Source organism: Lepidochelys kempii, chromosome 14 (genome assembly GCF_965140285.1).
Source record: "Lepidochelys kempii isolate rLepKem1 chromosome 14, rLepKem1.hap1, whole genome shotgun sequence".
NCBI classification, from domain to species: Eukaryota; Metazoa; Chordata; order Testudines; family Cheloniidae; genus Lepidochelys; species Lepidochelys kempii.
Window position 1 is genome coordinate 45,471,461 of NC_136393.1, and position 27,870 is coordinate 45,499,330.

Sequence of the window (27,870 nt, forward strand, 5' to 3'; positions counted from 1 at the left end):
TGACCACAGACCCAAACCCTTGGATCTGAGAACAATGAAAAAGCATTCAGTTTCTTACAAGAAGACTTTTAATAAAAATAGAAGTAAATAGAAATAAAGAAATCCCCCCTGTAAAATCAGGATGGTAGATATCTTACAGGGTAATTAGATTAAAAAAACATAGAGAACCCCTCTAGGCAAAACCTTAAGTTATAAAAAAAGATACACAGACAGAAATAGTTATTCTATTCAGCACAATTCTTTTCTCAGCCATTTAAAGAAATCATAATCTAACACATACCTAGCTAGATTACTTACTAAAAGTTCTAAGACTCCATTCCTGTTCTGTCCCTGGCAAAAGCAGCATACAGACAGACACAGACCCTTTGTTTCTCTCCCTCCTCCCAGCTTTTGAAAGTATCTTGTCTCCTCATTGGTCATTTTGGTCAGGTGCCAGCGAGGTACCTTTAGCTTCTTAACCCTTTACAGGTGAGAGGAGCTTTCCCCTGGCCAGGAGGGATTTCAAAGGGGTTTACCCTTCCCTTTATATTTATGACAAGGTCAGTTTCACTGTAGAGATGGTGTATTAGAATTGCAAAGAGTCTGTTTCAGAATCATTTAATCAGGAATAGTCCAATGTCCAAATGTTCGATATCAGGGCGGTCCAGCTGGGACTGGAGATCTCCATCTTATAACTCAAACTCACCCCAAATAAAGCTTAAGCACAACTGAGATAAAAGGATCATGTCCCAGATCATATCCCATATTCAGATTTTTGCAGCCTTTTGACAGCACACAGCCCTTGGGTGAACAATAGGATTTTGAAGTAACCTTCTCTTACCTAAATCTCAGTGGAAATTAATTACATGGATTAACATAAGGTAATTATTCATAAAGCAACTCATAGACAATTTACCACAAACTTTACAGAGACATATAGACAATGATATTATTACACCCAAGATTTATCTATATGTTAATATTTCCTATTCATCTCAGATTTAACAACATACAGTGGAAGACAGAAAACTTTTGGTGACTTTGTTACAGTATATTCTAACAAGATGCAAATAAACATAGATTATTACAATTACTATCTTCTTCCAGTTCTTTAACCATACAGGTTTACATTTCAAAGCTCTAGCTTATCTAATGCGGAATGGCCCTAATTACCATTTACACACATTTCTAACACAGCACTAAAAGTAGAATCTGGGTCAATTATTCTGAAAGTTAACACTTTCAGACCATGTGTCACCGAAGTTTAGATCCTGTGTGGATTCTCCCACGTTTAATGAGGTGTGATCTCTGTTTGAAACCTTTCCCACAGTCCAAGCATTTATGTGGTCTCTCTCCTGTGTGGATTCTCTGATGTAAAACAAAGGCTGATCTGTTTGTGAAACTTTTCCCACAGTCCAAGCACTTATGGGGTTTTTCTCCTGTGTGGATCCTCTGATGTATTATAAGATGTGATCGCTGTGTGAAACTTTTTCCACATTCTAAGCATTTGTGGCATCTCTCTCCTGTGTGGATTGCCTGATGTTTAACTAGGTCTGATTTCCGTAGGAAACTTTTCCCACACTCTAAGCACTTATGGGATCTCTGTCCTGTGTGGAATGCCCGATGTTTAACAAGGTCTGACCTCCATATGAAACTTTTTCCACAGTCTAAGCACTTATGGGGTCTCTCTCCTGTGTGGACTGCCTGATGTTTAACAAGGTCCGATCTCTGTATGAAACGTTTCCCACAGTCTAAGCACTTATGGGGTCTCTCTCCTGTGTGGATTGCCTGATGTTTAAGAAGGTCTGACCTCTGTATGAAACTTTTCCCACAGTCTAAGCACTTATGGGGTCTCTCTCCTGTGTGGATTGCCTGATGTTTAGCAAGGTCTGACCTCCGTATGAAACATTTTCCACAGTCTAAGCACTTGTGCGGTCTCTCTCCTGTATAAATCGCCTGATGTTTAACAAGGTCTGACCTACGTATGAAACTTTTCCCACAGTCTAAGCATTCATGGGATCTCTCTCCTGTGTGGATTACCTGATGTTTAACAAGGTCTGACCTCCATATGAAACTTTTCCCACAGTCTAAGCACTTATGGGGTTTCTCTCCCATGTGGACTGCCTGATGTTTAAGAAGGGCTGATCTGTTTCTGAAACTTTTCTGACAGTCCAAGCACTTATGGGATCTCTCTCTTGTGTGGACTGCCTGATGTTTAAGAAGGCCTGACCTCTGTATGAAGCTTTTTCCACACTCTAAGCACTTATGGACTCTGTCTCCTGTGTGGATTACGTGATGTGTAATCAGTGCTGACTTCCAATTTAAACAGTTCCCGCACTCAGGGCATTGATAGGGTTTCTCTTCCATGTGGCTTCTCCCATGGTTATTAAGGTCTGAGCGGTTATTGAAGCTTTCCCCACGGTCAAAGCATTGAAGGGATTTCTCTCCAGTATGGGTTTTCTGATTTGTATCAAACTGTGATATCAGAATGAATCCTTTTCCACATCTGGGGCAGTGGCAGGGTTTCTCTTTCTTGGGATTTGTCTGCTGGGCTGTGGGATCCTTGTCTCCTCCCCCACAGTTAATAGATTCATCCACTTTCTGCCTTGGGTGGTTTCCCAGCAGCCTCTCTGACCTCTGCCAATTTCCACAGGCTTCTCCCTGTTCCACGCACTGGGAAAAACTCTCTTCAGCTCTTCCCACAAAGGTCCCCTGTGGTTCCACTTCCTCAGGAACTTTCTGATCTTGATTCCCTTCATCCTTCTCACTCACTCTCTCATCACCTGATGGGAGAAAGACAATCTAGACAGGAGTCATTGTGCTGCGGAGAAAGAGGAATACCACTGAGGGAAAACCAAACACAAAGACTGAGTAATTGGATTCTTCCTCCACATTCCACCCAAACTTTCACAGGGAAGGAAAGTTGGGAAGAAAACTTCTGCAGCTAACGGGCTGGGTGGAAAGCCATGAGACATATCTGCTGACTACAGACCTGCCCTGCGTGAGATGAGGAAGAACTGAGGGAACTCACTCACACTACATTTTTGGGATTCTCAACCTTTTCCTTCATTCCCCGGATGGTTTCTGTGTTAGTCCTCACCTGTGCAGGGGCCTCTCGGGATCTCTCTTTCCTCGCAGGCCTGGAGATCGGGCATCCACGGCTCTTCCCCTTGTTTCATCCGGGCGATCAGGTCAGGTTTGGGAATGGGAAACCCTGCGCAGGGGGTGAAATCAGACCAGATCAGGGTGCATGGAGGATTGAGAGAGTATTTGTCACAGAGAAAAGAACGAGGAGTACCTGTGGTACCTTAGAGACAAACAAATTTACTGAACCATAAGCAAGGCAAGGCAGTGCATTTACCAGTATGAAATGGAAATCCACCGAATTCATGAAAAAACTTGTACAGATACAGACAGACACCATCTTCCTTTCCAAATGCAAACAGGTGGACATCATATCAAAAGGTATGAAGGTAAAAAATCCATTACAATCTACTTACCACACAGACTATGCTGACAGCTTGTGCCACACGCTCTACAAGAAACTGAAATCACCTGATCAACATCCTATACAGCAAACAGGGAAAGATTAAGAATGAGCTCTCAAAACTGGAGACTGTCATAAAAAAACAGCCTTCCACACAAACTTCCTCGTGGCTGGACTTTACAAAAACTAGACAAGCCATTTACAACGCACACTTTGCTTCTCTACAAACGAAAAAGGACACTAAACTATCTAAACTACTACATGCCACAAGGGGCTACAATAGTGGTTCCCTTAACCCACCCAACAATATTGTTAATCTATCCAGCTATACTCTTAGCCCAGCAGAAGAATCTGTCCTATCTCGGTGCCTCTCCTTCTGCCCCTCCACCCCCACGAACATGATACAGTTCTGTCGTGACCTAGAATCCTATTTTCAACATCTCCGACTCAAGGAATATTTCAAACACACCTCTGAACAGTATACTAACCCACAGAAACCTTGCTACCAACACTACAAAAAGAAGGATTCTGTGTGGACTCCCCTTGAAGGTTGAAACAACAGACTGGACTTCTACAGAGAGTGCTACCACCGACATGCACGGGCTGAAATTGTTGAAAAGCAGCATCACTTGCCCCGTAACCTCAGCCGTGCAGAACACAATGCCATCCACAGCCTCAGAAACAACTCTGACATCATAATCAAAAAGGCTGACAAAGAAGGTGCTGTCGTCATCATGAATAGGTTGGAATATGAATAAGAGTCTGCTAGACAACTCTCCAACACCACATTCTACTGGTCATTACCCTCTGATCCCACTGAGGGTTACCAAAAGAAACTACACCATCTGTTCAAGAAACTCCATGAAAAAGCACAAGAACAAATCTACACAGACACACTCCTAGAGCCCCGACCAGGGGTATTCTATCTGCTACCCAAGATCCATAAACCTGGAAATCTTGGATGCCCCATCATCTCAGGCATTGGCACCCTGACAGCAGGATTATCTGGCTATGTAGACTCTCTCCTCAGGCCCTACACTCCAGTAGCTATCCTAGCTATCTTCGAGACATCACTAACTTTCTGAGGAAACTACAATCCATTGGTAATCTTCCAGAAAACACCATCCTGGCCACTATGGATACACCAACATTCCACACAAAGATGGACTACAAGCCATCAGGAACAGTATCCCCGATAATGTCAAGGCAAACCTGGTGGCTGAACTCTGCGACTTTGTCCTCACCCACAACTATTTCACATTTGGGGACAATGTATACCTTCAAGTCAGCAGCACTGCTATGGGTATCCGCATGGCCCCACAGTATGCCAACATTTTTATGGCTGACTTAGAACAACACTTCCTCAGCTATCATCCCCTAACATCCCTACTCTACTTGTGCTATATTGATGACATCGTCATCATCTGGACCCATGGAAAAGAAGTCCTTGAGAAATTCCACCATGATTTCAACAATTTCCATCCCACCATCAACCTCAGCCTGGACCAGTCCACAGAAGAGATCCACTTCCTGGACATTACAGTGCTAATAAGCGATGGTCACATAAATACCACCCTATACTGGAAACCTACTGACCGCTATTCCTACCTACATGCCTCCAGCTTTCACCCAGACCACACCACACAATCCATTGTCTACAGCCAAACTCTAAGATGCAACCGCATTTGCTCCAACCCCTCAGACAGAGACAAACACCTACAAGAGCTCTCTCAAGCATTCTTAAAACTACAATACCCACCTGCTGAAGTGAAGAAACAGATTGACAGAGCCAGAAGAGTACCCAGAAGTCACCTACTACAGGACAGACCCAACAAAGAAAGTAACAGAATGCCACTAGCCATCACCTTCAGCCCTCAACTAAAACATCTCCAGCACATCATCAAGGATCTACAACCTATCCTGAAGGACAATCCCTCACTCTCACTGATCTTGGGAGACAGGTCAGTCCTTGCTTACAGACAGCCCCCAACCTGAAGCAAATACTCACCAGCAACCACACACCAAAAACACAAACCCAGGAACCTATCCTTGCAACAAAGCCCGCTGCCAACTCTGTCTACACATCTATTCAAGGGACACAATCATAGGACCTAATCACATCAGCCACGCTATCAGAGGCTCGTTCACCTGCACATCTACCAATGTGATATATGTCATCATGTGCCAGCAATGCCCCTCTGCCATGGACATTGGCTAAACCACACAGTCTCTACGTAAAAGAATAAATGGACACAAATCAGACGTCAAGAATTATAACATGCAAAAAACAGTCAGAGAACACTTCAACCTTCCTGGACACTCAATTACAGACCTAAGAGTCGCAATTATTCAACAAAAAAACTTCAAGAACAGACTCTAATGAGAAACTGCAGAACTGGAATTAATTTGCAAACTGGACACCATTATATTAGGCTTGAATAAAGACTGGGAGTGGATGAGTCATTACACAAACTAAAAACTATTTCCCATGCTAATCTTCCCCCTACTGTTACTCACACCTTCTTGTCAACTGTTTGAAATGGTCTATCCTGATTATCACTACAAAAGTTTTTTTCTCCTGCTGATAATAGCCCACCTTAATCGATAGTCTTGTTAGAGTTGGTATGGCAAACCCCATTTTTTCATGTTCTCTGTATTTATCTATCTGCCGACTGTATTTTCCACTCCATGCATCTGATGAAGTGGGCTTTAGCCCATGAAAGCTTATGCTCAGATAAATTTGTTAGTCTCTAAGGTGTCACACGTACTCCTCGTTCTTTTTGCTGATACAGACTAACATGGCTACCACTCTGAAATTTGTCACAGAGGACATTCTGTGAGTGGAACCTGTCCCCGTGCTCTTCTGGAGCTACGTGGAACCAAAGGGGTTGGGAACTTGGTCACTGGGAGAGGCAGATATCTGGGGATGTGACGGGAATTGTTACGCCCTCGGCAGGAGTTCCCAGGAACTGTGCACCCTGGGGACTTGCTGACTCACACATAGGTCTGGAGTTAAACCTCTGCTTATTTCTAAACCTGCAGAGCCCAGAGCCCTTCCCATGGCTGGAGCTATTCTCAAGAAGAGAAGTAAATAAGGATTGTGTGTGTGACTGGGAATCGATACAGACAGGACAATGAATGAATTCTGCCCCTTTGAAAGCTGGAGGGGTGGGGATGGTTTAACTTGTCCATGGGGTTTTGACACCCACGTCCCACTGGAGAGAGCATGGAGATGCAAGGCTCTCTCACATGGCAGCTGTGCATTATGGAACCCATTCAGCTCTGATCTAACTGACCAGGGAAGAACCTGACCAGATTCAGACACGCAGACCCCCCACAGCTTCTAATAACCAAGGGGACGGAATCCCTTACCCAGAGAGGTCACCGTCTCGTAGTTCTCCTGCATGACGTCCCTGTAGAGGGCTCTCTGAGCAGGGTCCAGCAGAGCCCCCTGCCCCTGGGTGAAATACACAGCCACCTCCTCGAAGGTCACCGGCATCTGAAACAACAAGAGTCCCCCACTCAGCACCTGCTGCCCCAGCCACAATCCCACTAGTCATGGGAAAGGGGAAAAAAAGTGAAGCTGCGGGAGGGCCAGAGTAGCAGAATCCCACCCCCACCCTGCTCAGAGCAGCCAGGAGGCTTCAGGGGGTGGGGAGAAGGTGAGAGCTCCTTGTCCCCCTCAGCACACGGAGCGGGGCAGGGTCTTCTCATTTCCCACACGCCTGCCAGCCACAGGCTGAGATGGGAAGCAGAGCTCTGAGCCGGGGCAGGGACAGGAATCCCAACAGCTTCCCTTTGTATTTCACAGCAGCCTCTGGCCAGTGGGGTCAGGCTCCAGCCCTGGGAGTCTGGAAAATGTTACCAGCCATGGACAAGGGGGTTGTGTCCTGTTTGACAAATATGGGAATGTCGCCTCCTTCCCTGCCACCAATGGACCTACTCAGAAAATCAGCAGGTTTGTCACACCCAGTTTCCTCCCTGCCTCTCCCTTCCCCCGGCCAGCAGCTCCCTGAATATCCCCTACCTGAGCTGGCTCCATCACAGCCTTTTCCCTTCCCCGTCTCCTGGAAGACGGGATGATCTGGAGAGACACGTGGACCTGATTCCTCAGCCTGTGGGGGCGAGAGGGGCGATGGGGGAGGTTACAGAAGGGGCTGGAGTTCATGTCACATCCCCATTCCCATTGGGATCTTTACGTAACAGTAACAGTATCTCTGAGCCAAATGCAAGAATCAAAGGAGCCGCTTTGGAGGATTCCCTCAACATTGTAGTGTAACCCCCCCTAGATCTCCCCCTTCTCCCTAAGTTGTGCAGTGTTCAGCAGAGTCAGCAACTGGCTTGTCTGCTCTCAGCTCCTCGCCTTGTTCCCAGGAGAGTCTGGGCGCCCAGGGGATGCAGGGAGCGGACCCAGGCAGGGCTGGGAGCTGGGAATCTCCCTCTGCACTTCTTGCTCCTGCTGCCCACTCCAGTCTCTTCTCTCTCCCTTTTCTATCATCTTCCCTCTCCCTGGGAGAACGGGTGACTGCCCCGTTGATTTGAGCCTTTGCTTTCATCAGGCAGCTCAGCCACTGACACTGCTAACAGGGGGTTGAACCAGGCTGTGTCACTGAGGGCAGCAGCTCGGGGACTCGCTGACACAGGGAGCCCCTCTCAGCATCACCTCTAATGATGGAGGATAGGGTCCAGAGGGACCTAGACAGATTGGAGGATTGGGCCAAAAGAAATCTGATGAGGTTCACCAAGGACAAGGACAGAGTCCTGGATTTAGGATGGAAGAATCCCATGCACTGCTACAGGCTGGGGACCAACAGGCTAAGCAGCAGTTCTACAGAAAAGGACCTGGGGATTACAGTGGACGAGAAGCTGGGGAGAAGTCAACAGTGTTGCCAAGAAGGCCAACGGCATATTGGGCTGTATTAGTAGGAGCATGGCCAGCAGACCGAGGGACGTGATTATTCTCCTCTATTTGGCAGTGGTGAGACCACATCTGGAGTATTGCGTCCTGTTTTGGTCCCTCCACTACAGAAAGGATGCGGACAAATTGGAGAGAGTCCAGCAGAGGGCAATGAAAATGATTAGGGGGTTGGGGCACATGACTTACGAGGAGAGGCTGAGGAAACTGGGCTCATTTAATCTGCAGAAGAGAAGAGTGGGTGGGGGGGATTTGATAGGAGCCTTCAACTACCTGAAGGGGGGTTCCAAAGAGGATGGAGCTCGGCTGTTCTTCGTGGTGGTAGATGACAGAACAAGGAGCAAGGGTCTCAAGTTGCAATGGGGAAGGTCTAGGTTGGATATTAGGAAACACTATTTCATTAGGAGGATGGTGAAGCACTGGAATGGGTTACCTAGGGAGGTGGTGGAATCTCCATTATTAGAGGTTTTTAAGGCCCAGCTTGACCAAGCCCTGGCTGGGATAATTTATTTGGGGTTGGTCCTGCTTTGAGCAGGGGATTGGACTGGATGACCTCCTGAGGTCTCTTCCACCCCTAATCTTCCAGGATGCTATGATCTCATTGGCCCATCCAGACTCACACCTGGCCAGAGCCAGCAGTGACTCCGGTGTGGTTGAGATCTGAATCCTGAAAGGAAATCAGACCAGGGCCTTGGGCAGACCCCAAACACTCAGAATCCAGACCCCCGGAGATCATGGCTGTGCTTTTTTTTTTTTACTTTTAAATCAAACAATAGGTTGGGAGCAGGTTGTCTTTATGGTCCCCACTTCTCTTCCGTTTGTCTGGATGAGCTCTGTCTGGTTCTTTGATTGTTTCTGTCTGATAAACAGTTAATTCTGCGAGGTGGAAATTAATTAAGGGGAAGGAGGATGATTGGTTAGAGAATTTTGTTACAATATCTTAGGATTGGTTAGTAAAATGATTGGTTAAGGTCTAGCTAAGCAGGACTCAAGCTTCACTGTAGAAACTGGGGTCCAAGAAGGAGAAAGAACAAAAGAATATAGAAGAAGACGAAGAAGAAGAAGAACTCACCTCTAAGACACAGCCTAAGATCAAAGCTGCTAAGAACCCTCCACATGACCCTGACATGCTGCAACCAGAATCCAGACCAGAGCAGACTGACCTTGCCTGGCCAATAGGGAAAGTTCGCCTTGGTTTGGAGAGTATAGCACTGTATGCTTAGCATGTGTATTCTGCCGTCAATAAAGAGGGAATAAGGATGTTACTCTGTAAGGCTGGTAAAAGGTCCTGCAAAAAGTACACCCTGAGCCCGAGGAATTGGGTAAAGGTGGGTGCCCCTAAAGTGCGCAGGTAACACTCCCCACACCACTCCAGATCCTTTTGTGCCCTAGCAAAAAACCCATTGCACTGAAACCTCCCCGCCCCAAACCTTGCCCCTCAGAGCCTCCACGTCCCCTGGCCACAGCACTACGGGGGCATCATCCAGAAAAGCCACCGAGCCAATGGGAGGACAGAAAGGAGACATCCAGATCCTGGGGACGGGGGAGAAGGGGCATTTCTATAGAGCTCCCTGATTGTTCCAGAGAGTCCCCAATACCAACAGGGATTCAGGAGTGAGGGGGTCCCGGTCCTAGAGAGAACAGCAGGGGACACATTTTGCAGTGATACTGACTCCGTGCGTGATTTGCTCTGGTGAGACATTGGATCAGGCAGGAGTTTGGCAGACAGGGTCTCTTGGCTCCACACCAGGCTCGCTGGTTACTAGCCCTGGGCCTGGTCATGGAGGTGTCACTTGTCAGTGCTTTGCCACCGGGTTCTCTCTGGTGATTTGCAGGGTCCGATTCACCCGACACTGGTCTCTAGACAAAGTCTCCTTATGTCTGCCCCAGCCAGGCTTCCGTGCATGGAATTGTCCCTGTTAATCACTGCAGTTATTTCTCAGGCAACGTTAACCCACCACTGGGTTGCTGGCAAAACCTCTCACGTCCTCCTTATCCCTGGGGCTCCCCACTGGCATCACATCCCAAACGGCCACGAGCACAATTTCCTAATGGTAGCCGTGACCAATCTCTGGGTCCAGATGACCCGGAGAAGGCAGCAGGGCACATGCTCAGAGGCAGAAACTAAGGCTCCCCAGGGAACTTCTACCCTGAAAACATAGCTACTGCTGAGTGAGCTTTGGCATCTGCGGGGTTTGTCAGGAATTTTGTATGTTTCCGTGGAGCCTAAATTGGGATTTTGGCACCTAATGCCAGATTTATGTGCTTAGCCTGGGGTTTGGGTGCCTGTGTGCCACTGTGAATCTAGCCCTCAGTTAGGGTGACCAGATGTCCCGATTTTATAGGGACAGTCCCACTATTTACGGCTTTGTCCTATATAGTTACCTATTACCCCCCACCTTCTGTCCCGATTTTTCACCCTTTCTGTCTGGTCACCCTACCTGCAGTCTCTGTAACATGGCCATATGAAGCAGAAGAACCCAGGGTCCTTCGGATGTGAAGAACATCTGGGTCTCCTTCCTTTCAAAACACCTCTCAGCCTCGTCAGCAAACCCTTCCCACACAGCAGAGACGAGCATGCTCTTGTGCCAAGCAGTCCACTGATATGCCAGGTTGTGAGGAAATGGGAGTGTTCTTAATGTTTTCTCTGAATACGGTGTGCGTGCCTCAGTTTCTCATATCAAGCTGGAGGGATAAGGATGTGTGATCATTGTGGAGACCCCTAGAGGGCAGGGGTGGCTGCAGACTGGCTGCCTGGGCATAGAGAATGGCTGACACTCTGTATCCTGGCAAGTGATGGATGGAGCCTGTCCCCTACAAGGAGCCAGCCGAAGGTGTTGGAGAACAGCAGGAGGGGGGAGGCCAGCTGACCTGTTTGCTCAGGAAAGAGGCAAAACACAGAGGAGGGTAACTAGGCTTGACTGAGGCTGGGCGTTGGGAAGCTGGTCAGTCTCCAGTTTGGGGACTCAGCAAGGAGAGCCCAAAGCTGGATTCCCCCCCAAGATGGACTTTTCTGCGTCTTCCTGAATTCCGTGCTAACAATATCTGTTCTACACTGTACTCGCAGTGACTAAAAAACCCTTCTGTTTTCTAAACTGGCTGAAAGTCATGGCTGATGGGGGAGGTAGGCTGGAAGGCCCGTGAGGGGCATCTCAGGCTTCCCCAAGTGTCCCATCCAGGTGGACTCCCTGCGGGGAGCTCACGGTGTGAACAGCGGAGCTGAACACTATGAGGTCAGACCCAGGAGGCTTCTTGCCCTGGTGAGAGTGTGCCCCAAGGGGGGAAGACACTGCACCAGAGCCTTGCCTGGCTCCATTCTTTCAGAGCGGACCCAGGGCATGGAGACTGTGACTCTTTGACGTGTGGCTGTCGTAAACACCTATCTCCCCTCCAAGCTCTAATTGCCTCCGCTCTCAGGTGAGTAAAGAGGGAGTGGCCGTGCCAGGTGGCTGGCCTACAATGAAAACATTCAATGCAGCTTTGGAAACAAATACAGAGCATGTCTGGTAACTGCCCCACCCGGTTTCTGATGCTTCTGTACCAGAAGATTGGCCCTGAGCTCTGCACATGTGCTAAGACACAACATTAAAATGTGTGAAGTGAGTTTAGTATATTTTTGTTACATCTGCCAGACTGCCTCACACCTTTGTGAGCATCACAGTCAGTCTCACTGACATGACCATCCTCAAGTACGACAGACAATGCTGCCTTTGTAAGTTACATTTTCCTGGCAGTGCCTAGTTAGTAAGAGATATAGTTTAACTGCCCTGTGGTTAGCGAGCATGGAGAGGCTGAGATCAAAGAAGTCTTTAGAGTTTAAAGCACCAAAACTGTGGATCAATCAGGTCATTCTCATGGGACAAGAGTGCCCCTACTTGGTCTGTGTTGCTTATAAAAGGGATCCCTGTATAGCACAGCAGGATCTGCCATGAAACTATCCGGCCTTCGCTCTCCTGCTCATGAAGGATGTCCTCTCCTTTGCAGGAGAGAGAGGTGGAGCGAGATCACCTTACATTTCAACCTGAACCCCTTTAATGAAATTTTGACAAAGCTGTGAAATATCGTCATGCCGTTTCTACACAAGGCAAAACTCAGGGAAGACGAGACGAGCGCCCTGCTGCTTCGCGCCTTCTCTTTGGACTTGAAAAATTGCATGTGGGTTACACCAGGACGATACAAAACTTTAAAAATGTTTAAGAAGAGATCAAAGATGAGATCAAAGACCTGATGATTTCCAGCGCTGAGGGGAAGGTCTCCTGCACTTGTCTGTGGCTGCCCTGACTGCCACCCTCAAAATTAAGGCCACCTGACTTCTGAAGGAAAGTGACCACAGAGGCTTTTTAAGCATTGGAATTTATGTGCATTAACTTCACACCTTTAGCATCAAACCATGCAGAAAAGTCCTGAAGAAGTAAAGGGAAGGGAACATGGGAAATAGGTGGTGGTGGGGAGAAGTCTCTGCTACTTCCTTTAGTTTTACATGTTTTAATTTTATTTCCATGATGCCCCCACAAATGGGCACAGACATGCAGATGCAGTGCCTGGCACAGGAGCAGAAGCAGGAGAGACACAATCAGTATCACAGTTTTCAGCCCATGAACAATAATGGGTCATTTAACATCAGAGTCAGCAGCACTGTCTGTGTCTATAAGAAAATGGATGTTTTTCCCATGGGGTAACTAACCTGCATTAGCTATTCCACTGCAGAAACATAAAGGAAGGGGTGAGGTCAGCACAGTGTGTTCCTCGGCCTGACCAATGCAAAGGAAAAACTGAACAATTCAGTTTAAAAATTCTTTAACTTTGGCCGTACAAATCAGTACATGTGCCAGAAGGAACAATAGCCCTGAAATGCATCACAACAAAAACGTAGCATCCATAAAAGGCTGTGAACTTAAAACAGGGAATTAAAAGTATAAATGATGCGCTAGAAAAATCCACATTGATCTATGCAATAAATGAAGTTATAGAAAAGTCAAGTGGGCACTTCCGAGTGTGCAGGATAGGGGGTTACTTATGGAAATAAGGTTTTAAAATCAATTTTCAATTGCAAGACTGTGGTGGGGAATCACATGTTCCCAGAAGTGTAAAATGGCATCGAACGTTATAGGATTGTACAACCATTCTAGGTATATGGATCCCTTGGAAGTGATAGCAGTAAAACTGTAAAGCGAGTACACCCCAAAGGCTCAGACACAAAAAGGTAATAAAAGAAACAAAATTTATTGATTTCCTTATTTATAGACTTTTGGATACATAACTCTTGAGGTTTGAATTCTTGGGGTTGCCAATCAATCTCAGGGTTGTAGATCTATCCTTAGTAAAAAATACCATAGAGCAGTAATCACACAAGCAGGGAGAGACACACACACCTGCCTCCTCCTCTCCCTTTGCCAGAACCGGAGCCCTCTGATAGCAGCAGCTAATGTCTGAGCCTCCCTGTCCTGTCCCTGCAGCCCCCAGGGACAGGCAGGCAGAGGCGGATCCCACTGGCCCATCCGCGCTCACCCTCTGCCAGAGCCAGCAGTGACTCCGGTCTGACTCCGGTGTGGCTGAGATCTGGATCCTGCAGGGAAACCAGACCAGGGCCCTGGGCAGCCCCCAACACTCAGGAGACACGGACCCCACCAGCACGGGTGTGTCTGACGATAATACACTGGAAGGAGGGGAGTGGGGCGTGGCAGGGGTCTGGATATTTGCCAAATAGTTTCTGAGCCCTGAGACATTAGTCCCCGCCCATGGCTGCTTAACCAGCTACAGGGAAAAAAATTCCCAGCTGGCTGCTGGACTGGGCAGTCCCTCACCCTCCCTTACCCCATGAGGCGGGGGAGCTGCCTTGTGTCGTCCCCCCCCCCGTTCTCCCTTCCCCCGCCAGTCTCCCCACAGCCTTCCCTCCCCACATCCCCCCTTTCCCTCACATCTTCCCCCCATTCCAGCCCCGTTCCTCAGCCCCACAATCTTTCCCCCCGATCCCTGATCCCCCTGCATCGCCCCAACCTCCCTGCCCCCCATCCCATCACCCACCTTCTGTCCCCTAAAGCATCCCCGTTCCCCCTCAATCCCCTAATGTCCCCCCACCGCCTCCCCCTCTCTGCCCCCCAACCCCACCCCACCCCGTGCGAGTCCCAGTCCCCTCTCTGCCCCCCGCACACACCGGGAGCTGGCGGCAGCTTTCCCGGGCCCGGAGCAGGGAATCGCAGCCGGCTCCGCGGGGAGCAGCCCGGGGCCAAACCCGCCCCCTGCAGCCCGGGGGTGACGGGGGGGGCGGGTCTCTCTTACCTTCCCTCCGAGCGGGGCCCCCCGGGGCAGGGGCCGGGCCGGGAAGGGGCCCTGGCCGGGCTGGGGGCTCTGCCCTGGGAGAGGCTCCCGGGGAGCAGCGGGCAGGGCCCGGCTGGAGGTTCCCCTCTCCCGGCTGCAGCCCGGGCTCCGGGCTCCCAGCACCAGCCGCCGGGGCGCGGGGATCTCGCCGGGAGCCAGAGTCCCCGCAGCGGCTGCGAGTCACTTCCTGGGCCGGGCCTGAGCCCCGCGATCCTCCCCCCAGAGCCGCCCCCCAGCCGCTCCCGGGTCCTAGCGATCAACCCACCGCCTTGGCACCGGAAAATGACACCCTGGCAAACTTGCATTTGGTGCCCTCCATTGGCTCCCCACTAACCCCTGCCCCCTCCTGTACCCCTAACTCCTGGTGAAGGGCAATGCACAGTGCAGCAATTGGGGAATGCAGGCTGCATTCCCCACTTGTGCACCCCGCACCGTGCATTGCCCTTCACCCCAACCCCTGCCCCCTCCTGCACCCCAACTCCCGCTCTGTGCGTTCCCCCTTCACCCCAATGCCTGCACTCCCCTCCTGTGCCCCTAACCCCTATACAATCGCCCCTTTACCCCAACCCCTGCTCCTGCCCCCTAATGTAGCCCTCAACCCTGTACCGTGCCCCGTCACCCCAACCCCTGCTCTGTGCATGCCCCCTTCACCCCAAGCCCTCCCCTCTCCTGTACTGCTAACCTCTGCACTTTTCCCCCTCCACCCCAACGCCTGTACCCATCCTGCAACCCTAATCCCTCCATTGTGCGTGCCCCTCACCCCAGTCCCTGCATTCCCCTCTTGCACCCCTAACCCTTGCACTCTGAGTCTCCCCTCACCCTAACCCCGCATCCCCCTCCTGCCCCCACGTGGGGAAACTGCCCTGGATGCGTAAGGCAGTGGGCATCGCTGCTCGCTGACCTGCTGCTCCTCCACCCTGTGAGGCCGGGGAGCCAGGAGCCCCCTCAGGGCTCCCTGCCTCCAGGTCACTTTCCCCAGAGGGCAGCAGAGCAACAGCTGCTGTTGCCTCATAGCACAGCCCAGGTGGGAAGTAACCTGGATGCAGGGAGCCCCAGTGTTGGGGGTGGGGGGTGGGGGAGCATGTGTCTGCCTGAGTGAGTGTAGGAGTGCACTGTCTCTTTAAGAAACCAGTCTGAGTTAGGAACCTGAAGGCCCCTTCGGACACAAGCAGCTGCCAGCAGCTCCAGACCCAGGGAGGCTGCAGCACCCACAGATCCCCCTGTGCCGTCACCCCAGCGCATTGGAGACCAGTACCCAGATGGGGGGTGACACCCTGACTTCAAACACACAGCAGACAGGAGGGGCTCCCAGCCCAGACTGGCCAGGGGCTCCAGTGAGGAAGAGGGCAAAGGCAGGAGCAGTTGAGCAGGGGAGGGGCGGAGTGGGGTACCCCTGCTTCCAGATGAATCACCTGGCTCAGCTCCTCATCCAACAGCCCCCTGCAACTGGGGTCTCTCCAGACACTGCTGCTCACCTACCTGCCCCCGACCTCAGCCCAGCTGGCTCTCAGCAGGACAGGTGGGAATCAGGCAAACCCAGCACAGGGTGTCCTCTTCAGAAGCGGCCCTAGACTAGCTGTCAGCAACTGGTGCCCTAGGCGAACCATGCAATCAGCTTTTGGTAAACTGGGAAACATTTTGCCCCTTTCTTCCCTTTAATGTTTTTAAGCATTGGGGTTTTTTTAAACTATTCGGTTTGTTCATCCGTCCATCTGTCCAACCAATGTTTCTGAGATCAGATAAAACAGAGACACGAAATTTTCAGAATAGATTTGTACATGAGAGATAGATGATATTTCAGTCCGATTTCAAATAAAAATGCATTAGAAATGTTAATTATAATTTTTATTATTACAAATTCAAAATCATCCATTGCCCTATCCTGCTTTAACTGCCATCACCACCACATCCAATATAGAAAGAAATAAGAAAACTCTTCAATGAACTTTAACCTGTATTTACAAAACACTCCAAAAAAAAACACTCTGTGCTCTTAAAACATGACTTTTCTTGCTTTAAGTTTTGAAAATTCAGTCACTAGTTCTTTTAGGTCCAGTTTTCCAGCTATTTCATGCTCTATTATCATTATGGCAAGTCCAACAAGTCTCTCTTGCACTATTGTTGAACGCAGATATGTTTTGATCCATTTTAACTTTGAGAAGCTACGTTCCCCACTCGCTACGGAAACTGGCAAAGTTAAAAGAATGCGTAGAGCTATAAAAATGTTTGGAAAACTAACTGTGAGTTTATTTTAACAGTCAAACTTCTTTTGGTATATCTTTTGGGAGAAAAACCAACAGCATTTTGGGGTGTATTTATCCTGTTTCTCAGCAGTGTGACCTGAATGTGGTATTCTCAGCTGTGACCCACAAAGGCACGGTTACAGGTGGGCAGCTTTTCTCAGCATTAAGGGTGCATCATGAGTACAAGCTTCTGCTACCAGGGCTCAGTCTCAATTGCAGCCTCCCTGCAGGAGAATCCCGGGCACGGCCTGCCAGCTGATCAGCCCCTCTGAGACTTGAAAAATTTCTCTCTGTGTTGGGCTGCTTAAGGCTTTGCTTTGAGCTGCCTCTCCAGTCACAGGCAAGCTGAACTGTTGCAAAACGTGGTGCTGTCTCGACTGACTAAGGTAGGAGACTTGTAGGAGACAGAAGGCAACAGGAAAGACAGAAGCAAGGTGAGGAAGGAGAATGAGGCCTGAGGGGAAGGCTGACTGCAGAGCCCCAATCCCTATCCCGGGGGTGTTTAGCATTTAGCCAAAGCCAGTGCAGTTGAGGATGTTGGCTGGTTCCCTCTCTCCGATTAGCCCTGTTCTCATGCTGAAAGTTGAGCTGAATGACGAAAGACCAGTGGGGCCATGCTGGGTCCCAGGAGATGGTGGGTGAGACATACCCCAGGGTACAGTGTGGACTGTTGAACTGCTTAATTCTCTGTCCCAGGACATGTTTTACACTGCTTCGCTGAGTGAACAACAGACCCCTCCACGCTCTGCTCACACCCAGCCAGCCAACAGATTCAAAGTCACTCCCAGCTATGCAGCACTGAGTGCGACTTGCCAACCAGGGATGAATTAAAGCCCATAGCAACACCAGTCTGTTCTCTACTTCCAGGCTTGCACCCCGGCTGAGCGTCTTCTACTGTCCAGACTGTACGCTGTTACCAGATGTGCCCGTTACTTTGGGGTATGCTTATTTATCAGTGTTACTTTTCTGGGGTGGGGGGTTCTGTAATTCTATCAATGTACTGCTTGTGTTTTTATATGGAGTTCTACTTCTCCATGGGGTGGGGAGGGATAGCTCAGTGGTTTGAGCATTGGCCTGCTAAACCCAGGGTTGTGAGTTCAATCCTTGAGGGGGCCATTTGGGATCTCAGGCAAAAATTGGGGATTGGTCCTGCTTTGAGCATTGGGCTGGACTAGATGACCTCCTGAGGTCCCTTCCAACCCTGATATTCTATGATTCCCTTCTGCAAGTCCCCTCCCAATGGAACTATCCTGCAGGGCCTAGGTTCCCAAGGGCTGGGCTCCTCCAGCCCCAGAACCGGATGAACACACACACACACATTAACAGAGCAAGTCTGAGTGGACCAGATCAAGCCGCACTTCCAAGCTGCCACCCTCATATGTCACAGGTTCAGCATGTCCCTATCCCCACTTTCACATCACTATTGTACAGGTAGTAACCCATGAATGCATCCAATGAAGGGAGCTGTAGCTCATGAAAACTTATGCTCAAATAAATTGGTTAGTCTCTAAGGTGCCACAAGTCCTCCTGTTCTTTTTGCGGATACAGACTAACACGGCTGCTACTCTGAAACCTAGCTTAGGTAAGACGAGCGTTGCTGCAGGGTAAATGGGGAAGCTAAAAACACAAAAGAGTAAAGTTCAGAGAGAGAGAGAAGCAACCAGCTTAACCATAAAAGTTATTTATTGAATAATAGTGATAACTACACAAAGAGAGCCTAAACAAACAGACAGTTACATTATTAAAGGCTACAAAAGTTATATACAGAAAACTATACCTGGCTGAGGTAGAAAAGAAAACAGAGAGAGAGAGAGAGAGAATCTCACCATTTCTATGAAACTTGAACTGGTTGGGGTTCCTAGGTGTTGGGGGTAGCTCAGGGTCCTGAGTGCTGGAGACAGGCAGAGCCCCCAGCACGATCAGTCAGGAGAAGACGGAGTCCCAGTGGAACTGTTGCAGAGATTGGATCCATGCATCAGAACACTGACTGGAGCGTGAGATGGGGTTTTTGTAGGAAAAATACAATGGTTCAAGGGAAAACACTAGATTTGTTTATGGGCAAACCGATGACTCAAGCATTTTCTTTAGGCTAGACAATAGGAGCTGACCACTCTTGGCTATGGGTGAAAAGAAAAGGAGTACTTGTGGCACCTTAGAGACTAACCAATTTATTTGAGCATGAGCTTTCGTGAGCTACAGCTCACTTCATCAAGTGAAGTGAGCTGTAGCTCACGAAAGCTCATGCTCAAATAAATTGGTTAGTCTCTAAGGTGCCACAAGTCCTCCTTTTCTTTTTGCGAATACAGACTAACACGGCTGTTCCTCTGAAACCTGTCATTATGCAAGGCTATGGGTGGTGTTCCTTCCAGGGAGCTCACAATGCAATTAGGCTGCTTCAGTATTCTGGATATCAATGAAGGATTTATTACTAGAATTGGTCCAATAACTGCGGAGCTGGGTGTGTGCAGGTGTAGGATCATTAACATATGGAGCAGAGATCCCGCATGATGCAGTGCTTCCTTGCTCCTCTGGTCCCAGAGTTCAGTGCGGTTCTTGCATTGGAATCTCTGGTCTCCATTCTGTATGCTAATGAAGATGCCTCCCTGTCCCATCTTTCATGCAGATGAGGCTAGGGAAGTTGCCTTAATCTTGTCAGGAGGGGTCAAGGTGTGTATCCCCCCACCCTTCACTGCCCTCTGCAAGTCTTGTCTCTGATCCGTTTTGGTTGAAGCAGAGGCTGGTGGTGATGGGGGGTGTCCTTTCATGAGTCAGGCAGGCTGGATACTGGGCCCTGGTTCCCAAAGAACACAGGGCTGACTGGTATCAATTGTGGGGTACAAGCTCATTAGTTCCTCATCCCAACAAAGGATGGTGATTAGGAAACACCCTGGTTATCTCAAGTGAAATCCCCCCAACACTTAAATGAAAACACACCAGTTAGGATAAAAACAAGTCTATTAACTAGAGCCAGGTAGGTTTTAAGGGATCACAAGTGAGAAAGGCGTAAAAGGTCTGAATTGGTTACAACAAAAAATAAAAGGTAAACACACATTTTAAATCCCAAACTTTACCACCCTAAAGAAGACTGGAAGGAAACAGCTTTTCTCACCCCACCCACTGTTGCAGGCAGTTCACAGTTCTCTTGTTCACAGCTCCACAGCTGGTGAATGGCCAGCTAAGCAATAAATGGCCACTTAGCACCTAGCTGGTTTGTCAGTACCATTGTCTCTGGGAAGCTAGTCTGTGGGTGTTTTCCAGCTTTGCAAACATAGAGCAAACTCTCATAGTGACCATCAGTCTGTGCTGTGGCATATGTGAGCTTTCAGCCGTCCTTCGAGTGAATTATAGATTTCTAGTTCCCAACCCCCCACTCCTGCTGCTGAATGGCCGGCTAAGCAATTAATGGCCACTTAGCACCTGGCTCTGAGGACTAGTCTGTGGGCATTTTCCAGATTTCCAGCATGGTTCAGTAACAAACCCATAACAAAATCTCACACCTCCAAACACAATGTTGATGCACACGATTTAACAGGACAAAAATATGCAGGAGACCATCACTTTCCATAGGACACCTCACAGGGCTTGTACTTTGTACAAGATTTATCATCATTTTGTAACAGTGGGGACCAAAATAGCGTAGACCAGTGGGTCTCAAATCTATTTCACCAGGTCCCCCTTATTTGTGTCTGTCGTCATTTAACCGCCCCCCCGCATCTCACAAGTAGATATACGGCCTTCCAGCTCTGAACAAGCCCCTCTCAGTGGTGCTGTCTGAATGCTGAGGGGGCAGGGAGAAGGGGCAGAGGGGGAGAGTGAGGAAAGGCAGCACCCCTCTACCCAGGTGCTCTCCCTCGCCTCTTATCCCATGATCCCCAAACACTCGATAGCCCCAGCACCCAGCGCCCCTATTCCGAGGGTCTCTCACACCTTTGTGGATTCTCTGATGTTTAATGAGGTGTGGTAGCTGAATGAAACTTTAACCACAGGCAAGGCATTTCTGAACTTGTGACCAGGGTCCTGCAGGGAAGACACACAGAGATTACTCAATTAGGGCAAACTGCAAAGAATGGGCCGACAATCCTCAAAACTGGTGGCTATTCCAATACTTAGATTCACCAAGCCACCAACAAAGCAGCTTCTACAATACCTTACTGGCTACACAGAGGCCAAAGCACAGCTCCCTTAAATCAACCCAGCCTTGGGCTCGCTCCCAGACAGCCCAGCTAAACGTGATGGGGAAGACTGAAAATCTTCTTCATCATATAAAAGTTCTACCAATCAGAAAAGGAGGACTTGTGGCACCTTAGAGACTAACCAATTTATTTGAGCATAAGCTTTCATGAGCTACAGCTCACTTTGTCGGATGCATAAAGTGGAAAATGCAGTGAGGATGTTTTATACACACAGACCATGAAAAAATGGATGTTTATCACTTCAAAAGGTTTTCTCCCCCCACCCCACTCTCCTGCTGGTAATAGCTATCTAAAATGATCACTCTCCTTACAATGTATATGATAATCAAGGTGGGCCATTTCCAGCACAAATCCAGGGTTTAACAAGAACGTCTGTGGAATGTGTGTGTGTGGGGGGAACACGGGGAAATAGGTTACCTTGCATAATGACTTAACCACTCCCAGTCTCTATTCAAGCCTAAGTTATCCCGAAGGATCAGACACATCACCCAGCAACTTAATGATTTCTTCAGTTCTGACCGAAATAACAGGAACTGGCTGTCAGTGTGTAACTAAACTAAGATTTCTTACAACAAGAAAAGACAGAGTGCCTGGGTAAAGATCATGCAGAGATGAATAGCGTCCTTAGGTCAGTTTCACTGTAGAGATGGTGCATTAGAATTAAGAGAGACTGTTTCAGAATCCCTTCATCAGGTGAACAATAGGCTTTTCAAGTAACCTTCTATTTCCTAAACATAAGGTAATTAATTACATGGATTAAAATAAGGTAAATATCCATAAAGCAGTTAACAGACAGTTTTCCACAAACTTTACAGAGACGTAGACAATGACATTATTACACCCAAGTGATCTCTATTTGTTAATATTTCCTGTCCATCTCAGATTGAACAAAAACCAGCCCTAGACAGGAGCCCTTTGGTTACACTGTTAACCTTCTAACAAAATGTAAGTAAGCATAGACTAGTACAATTACTATCTTCTTCCAGTTCTTTAACCATAAAAGTTTACATTTCAAAGCTCTATCGTATCTAATGTGGATGGCTCTAATTATTATTTACACACATTTCTAACATGTGTCTAAAGGTTGAATCTGGGTCAATTAGCCTGCAAGTAGCTTAACCTTTCTGGCCATGTGTTACAGAAGTTTAGATCCTGTGTGGATTCTCTCATGTTTAGTGAGGTGTGATCTCTGTGTGTAACTTTTCCCACAGACCAAGCACTTATGGGGTCTCTCTCCAGTGTGGATTCTCTGATGTGAAACAAGGGCTGATTTGTTTGTGAAACTTTTCCCACAGTCCAAGCACTTATGGGGTCTCTCTCCTGTGTGGATCCTATGATGTGCTAGAAGATGTGATCTGTGTGTGAAACATTTTCCACATTCCAAACACTTGTGAGGCTTCTCTCCTGTGTGGATTGCCTGATGTTTAATTAGGTCTGACCTCCGTATGAAATTTTTCCCACAGTCTAAGCACTTGTAGGGTCTCTCTCCTGTGTGGATTGCCTGATGTTTAATAAGGTCTGACCTCCGTACGAAATTTTTCCCACAGTCTAAGCACTTGTAGGGTCTCTCTCCTGTGTGGATTACCTGATGTTTAACAAGCTCTGACCTCCGTCTGAAACTCTTTCCACAGTCTAAGCAGTTATGGGGGCTTTCTCCTGTGTGGATTCTCTGATGTAAAACAAGGGATGATGTGATTCTGAAACTTTCTCCACAGTCCAAACACTTATGGGGTCTCTCTCCTGTGTGGATTTTCTGATGTTTTACAAGGCCTGACCTCTGTATGAAACTTTTTCCACAGTCCATACACTTGTGAGGTCTCTCTCCTGTGTGGATTCGCTGATGTTTAGCAAGGTCTGACCTCTGTGTGAAACTTTTTCCACAGTCCATGCATTTGTGAGGTCTCTCTCCAGTGTGGATTCTCTGATGTTTAACAAGGTCTGACCTCCATATGAAACTTTTTCCACAGTCTAAGCACTTATGGGGGCTTTCTCCTGTGTGGATTCTCTGATGTAAAACAAGGGCTGATGTGATTCTGAATGTTTTCCCACAATCTAAGCACTTATGGGGTCTCCCTCCCGTGTGAATTCTCTGATGTTTAACAAGGGCTGACCTCTGTATGAAACTTTTTCCACAGTCCATACACTTGTGAGGTCTCTCACCTGTGTGGATTCTCTGATGTTTATCAAGGTCTGATCTCTGTATGAAACTTTTTCCACAGTCCATACATTTGTGAGGTCTCTCTCCTGTGTGGATTCTCTGATGTTTACTAAGGTCTGACTTTCGTATGAAACTTTTCCCACAGACTAAACACTTATGGGGTCTCTCTCCTGTGTGCAATGCCTGGTGTCTAACAAGGTCTGACCTCCATATGAAACTTTTCCCACAGACTAAACACTTATGGGGTCTCTCTCCTGTGTGCAATGCCTGGTGTTTAAAAAGAGCTGACCTCCGCCTGAAACTTTTCCCACAGTCCACGCACTTATGAGTTCTATCTCCTGTTTGGCTTGTGTGATGTGTAATTAGTTCTGACTTCCAAAAAAACCATTTCCTGCACTCGAGACATTGAGAGGGTTTCTCTTCTGTGTGGCGTCTCCCATGGTTATTAAGGTCTAAGGAGTTATTGAAGCTTTCCACATGGTCCAAGCATTGAGAGGGTTTCTCTGCAGTATGGATTGTTTGATGTGTTACAAGCTGTGAGCTCAGAATGAATCTTTTCCCACACTGCAGGCAGTCCCAGGGTGTCTCTTCCTTGGGATTTGTCTGCTGCACTCTGGGGTCCTCGTTACCTCTTCCACAGTTAATAGATTCATCCACTTTCTTCCCTGGGTGGTTTTCCAGCAGCCTCTCTGACCTGTGACAATTTCCCCAGGCATCTGCCTGTTCCAAGCACTGGGAAAAATTCCATGCAGCACTTCCCAGAAAGGTCTCCTTTGGTTCCATTTTACCAGGAACTTCTGCACCATGATTCTCCTCTTCATTCTCACTCACTCGCTCAGCACCTGATGGGAGACAGAGACAATCCAGACAGGAGTCATTGTGCTGGGGAGAAAGAGGAATAGCACCAAGGAAAAACCCAACACAAAGACTGAGCAATTGGATTCTGCCTCCACTTCTCACTCAAACACTCACAGGGAAGGAAACTACTGCAGCTAAGAGGCTGGGTGGAATGGCATGAGCGATATCTGCTGACTACAACCCTGCCCTGGGTGAGAGGAGGAAGAACTGGGGGATTCTCAACTTTTTCCTTCATTCCCCAGATGATTTCTGTGTCAGTCCTCACCTGTGTGGGCGCCTCTTGGGATATCTCTTTCCTTGCAGGCCCGGAGATCGGGCACCCACGGCTCTTCCCCTCGTTCCAGCTGGGCAATCAGCTCAGGTTTGGGAATGGGAAATCCTGCGCAAGGGTTAAATCAGACCAGATCAGGGTGTTACGGGGTGTTCCATATGCTTTCTGCAAATATGCTTATCAATATGAACATGAGATAACTGGAACATGCTTTATGCAAAAGGTCCCACGTAAGGCATCATTGGAAAAGCTGTAATCTACGCTGTAATCTACCGAATATAGTTTTCCTATTTGTATGTATGTATCACTCTTATATTTAAAGTTAGGAATATGAAGTACAAATCTAAGGTCCTATTGTGATTATTCTAAGTGAGGGTCATTAATGATACTTTAGGATCTTGTTTGCTCCATTTATCCAGAACAATGGGCTGAGAATGGTTTTGTTTACCTTTAAATCTTCCTGTGTAGGTGAGGATCAGCCCATGAAAAATGGAGACTAGTGTCTTACAGAGGCATGTGACTGTGGTGGGGTGGTGCCCCACCACCAGGCCAGATTGAGCTACAACAGGCCAGAGCAGCTGTGCAAGGCGGCAGCCAACCACGGAGGGCCTGTTAGAGAGCCAATCAGGGCCAGTATTACAGCCAGCCAATCAGGGCTAGGCTAAGCCTTTTTAAAGGCTGCTCAGGATAGGAGCAGGCAATCTCTTTCAGGTCTTCAGAGGGTGAAGGTCTATCTCCTGCATGAGGAGATTAGCGGGCAGGGCAGGGCAGGGCAGGGCAGAACAGAACAGAAGGGAACTCCTGCCCGGTACCTGCCGGGCCCTGAGAAAAAGGGCCTAGCTGGTGCAAAGGGGCCGAAGGGGAAACAGCCCAGGGAGAGAGATGGGCAAAGGGAGAGAAGGAGGGCAGGTAGGAAGGCTGCTGCCAAAGGGTCCCTGGGTCGGGACCCAGAGTAGAGGGTGTGCCTGGGTCCCCCCCTTGCACTTCCACCTGGCCGTTTGGAGTGGCCATCACGGACTGCACCAGACCCCTGCCAAACAAAGTTAGACTTTGGAGTGGAGTTGGCCATTGTGGCTGGGGCGAAGAGAAGGACTGCTGATAACATCAAACCCCTGAAAGGGGGTGAGAGTGGAGCAGTGGGCACTGCCAGAGGGCAGTGTCTTGAAGAGGACCCGGCAAGCTGGGAGCAAAGCGGGTTGAAACACCAACCTTGGGAGAGAGATGGACGGGACACCACCAGCAGAGGGCGCTCCGCATGAACTGAGCTAATTCCCAGAGTGAACAACAGGAGGCGCTGAGGTGGTGAGTCCCAACCCTGTCACAGTGACCATGTCACCTTTTAAACCGTGGACTTTTAAATCCATTTTAAACGGTGGACTTTTCCATAAAGAACAGGGAAGGGCGTCAAGCTGGAACAAAGGACTCCCGCCTTTTGCCAAATCTATACAAGGAAGCTTTTGGTTGTGGTGAGGAGACCCCTGCTTATCACCCAAGATGTCTGCTGGAACTAACAGTCCCAAGAGGGTCTCTGTGACTGAACTCTTCGCACAGGGTTCATGGAGCATTAGGGGAGTGTCTGTCACAAAGGGCGCTGTGTGAAATTAACCTGTCCCTGTGCTGTGCAGGTGGGAATATGGAATCTAAGAGGAAGGAACATGGTCACTGAGCTGCCCTGGGGGAGGCAGGTATCTGGGGAGGCAACAGGAATTTTTACACCCTCATTAGGAGTTCCCAGGATCTGTGCTCTCTGGGGGACTGGCTGACGCACACCCAGCTCTGGCATTAAACCTCTGCCTATTTCTAAACCTGCAGAGCCCAGAGCCCTCCCCATGGCTGGAGCTATTTCCAAGAAGGGAGGTGAACAGGGATTCTGTGTCTGACTGGGAATCAATACAGACAGGACAATGAATGAATTCTGTCCCTTTGAAACCTGGAGGGATGGGGGTGAGCTCGCATGTCCATTAGCTTTTGACACCTGTATCCCATTGGAGAGGGTACGGAGATCCAAGTCTCTCTCACGGCAGCTGTGCATTATGGAACCCGTTTGCCTCTGATCTAACTGACCAGGGAAGAACCTGATCAGAGTCCAACACTCAGACCCATGACTTCTAATAACCGAGGGGAGGGGAATCTCTTACCCAGCGAGGTCACCGTCTCGTAGTTCTCCTGCATGACGTCCCTGTAGAGGGCTCTCTGAGCGGGGTCCAGCAGAGCCCCCTGCCCCTGGGTGAAATACACAGCCACCTCCTCGAAGGTCACCGGCATCTGAAACAACAAGAGTCCCCCACTCAGCACCTGCTGCCCCAGATACAATCCCACTAGTCATGGGAAAGGAAAAAAAACTCGAAGCTGTGGGAGGGCCAGAGTAGCAAAATCAGACCCCTACCCGTCGGAGCAGCCAGGAGGCTTCAGGGGTTGGGGAGAAGGTCCCCCCAGCACACGGAGCAGGGCAGGGTCTTCTCATTTCCCACACACCTGCCATCCACAGGCTGAGACGGGAAGCAGAGTTCTGAGCCGGGGACAGGAACAGGAATCCCAACAGATTCCCTTTGTGTCTCATAGCAGCCAATGGGCCTACTCAGAAAATCAGCAGGTTTCTCACACCCTGTCTCTTCCCTGCCTCTCCCACCCCCGCCCAGCAGCTCCCTGAAAATCCCCTACCTGAGCTGGCTCCATCACAGCCATGTCCCTTCCCTGTCTCCTGGAAGAGGGGCCGACCTGGAGCAAAATGTGGACGTGATTCCTCAGCCTGTTGGGACGAGAGGGGCAATGGGGGAGGTTACAGAAGGGGCTGGAGTCCATGTCACACCCCGATTCCCCCCCAGGCTCTTCAGACCCTCCCAGTAACAGCATCTCTGAGCCAAATACTAGAAAAAGAGCAGAATCAAAGGGGCCACTTTGGGGGATTTCCCCCCATTGCAGTGTAAACCCCTCCCCCTTAGCAATAGTTTGAGCCCTCTGGGGGCAACACCTGAAGAATGAGCTGCCCTGGACTCCCCCGGCAGCCCCCAGAGACAGGAAGGCAAAGGCTGATCCCACTGGCCCATCCACACTCCCCACCATGCCAGAGCCAGGAGTGACACCGGTGTGGCTAAGATCTGAATCCTGCATGGAAATCAGAGCAAGACCCAGGGCAACCCCTTAATACTCAGGAATCAGAGCCCCAAATATCATGAGTTTCTCTTTTTTTAATAAATCCAATGTAAGCTTGGAGCAGTGTGTGTGTGCGCAGGAAGGGAGGGGGTTGCCTGTGAATATTTGCCTTGTAATTAGGCACTGCCAGGGAAATGTAACTTAGTCTCAGGTTTCAGAGTGGTAGCCGTGTTAGTCTTTATCAGCAAAAAGAACGAGGAGTTCTTGTGGCACGTTAGAGACTAATACATTTATTTGGGCATAAACTTTCATGGGCTAAACCCACTTCATCAGATGCATACAGTGGAAAATACAG

At 48.8% G+C, this 27,870-nt stretch overlaps 2 protein-coding genes across 4 annotated transcripts; both read right to left on the reverse strand.

The window, feature by feature from the left end:
• Positions 1-81: 81 nt before the first annotated feature.
• Positions 82-27,748, reverse strand: LOC140897875 (uncharacterized). Its single transcript, XM_073311069.2, is given in 6 exon segments — positions 82-1,304; positions 1,306-2,073; positions 22,349-24,135; positions 24,417-24,530; positions 26,561-26,687; positions 27,084-27,748. Coding segments are annotated over 6 exon segments (3,354 nt in total). The 5' UTR covers positions 27,534-27,748; the 3' UTR covers positions 82-1,196.
• On the reverse strand, positions 2,669-9,778 carry LOC140898005 (zinc finger protein 707). Of its 3 annotated transcripts, none has more exons than XM_078848554.1 (5): positions 9,454-9,778; positions 7,494-7,581; positions 6,839-6,965; positions 3,080-3,193; positions 2,669-2,822 (listed from the first exon to the last, which is right to left on the reverse strand). In XM_078848554.1, the coding sequence occupies exons 2-5, from the start codon at positions 7,506-7,508 to the stop codon at positions 2,782-2,784; spliced, it is 297 nt and encodes a 98-aa protein (XP_078704680.1). In that variant the 5' UTR covers positions 7,509-7,581; positions 9,454-9,778; the 3' UTR covers positions 2,669-2,781. The 3 variants fall into 3 exon arrangements, with proteins under 3 accessions (XP_078704680.1, XP_078704681.1, XP_078704682.1); XM_078848555.1 differs by having other exon boundaries at positions 2,669-2,781; positions 9,454-9,777; XM_078848556.1 differs by having other exon boundaries at positions 2,669-2,800; positions 9,454-9,772.
• Positions 27,749-27,870: the final 122 nt, after the last annotated feature.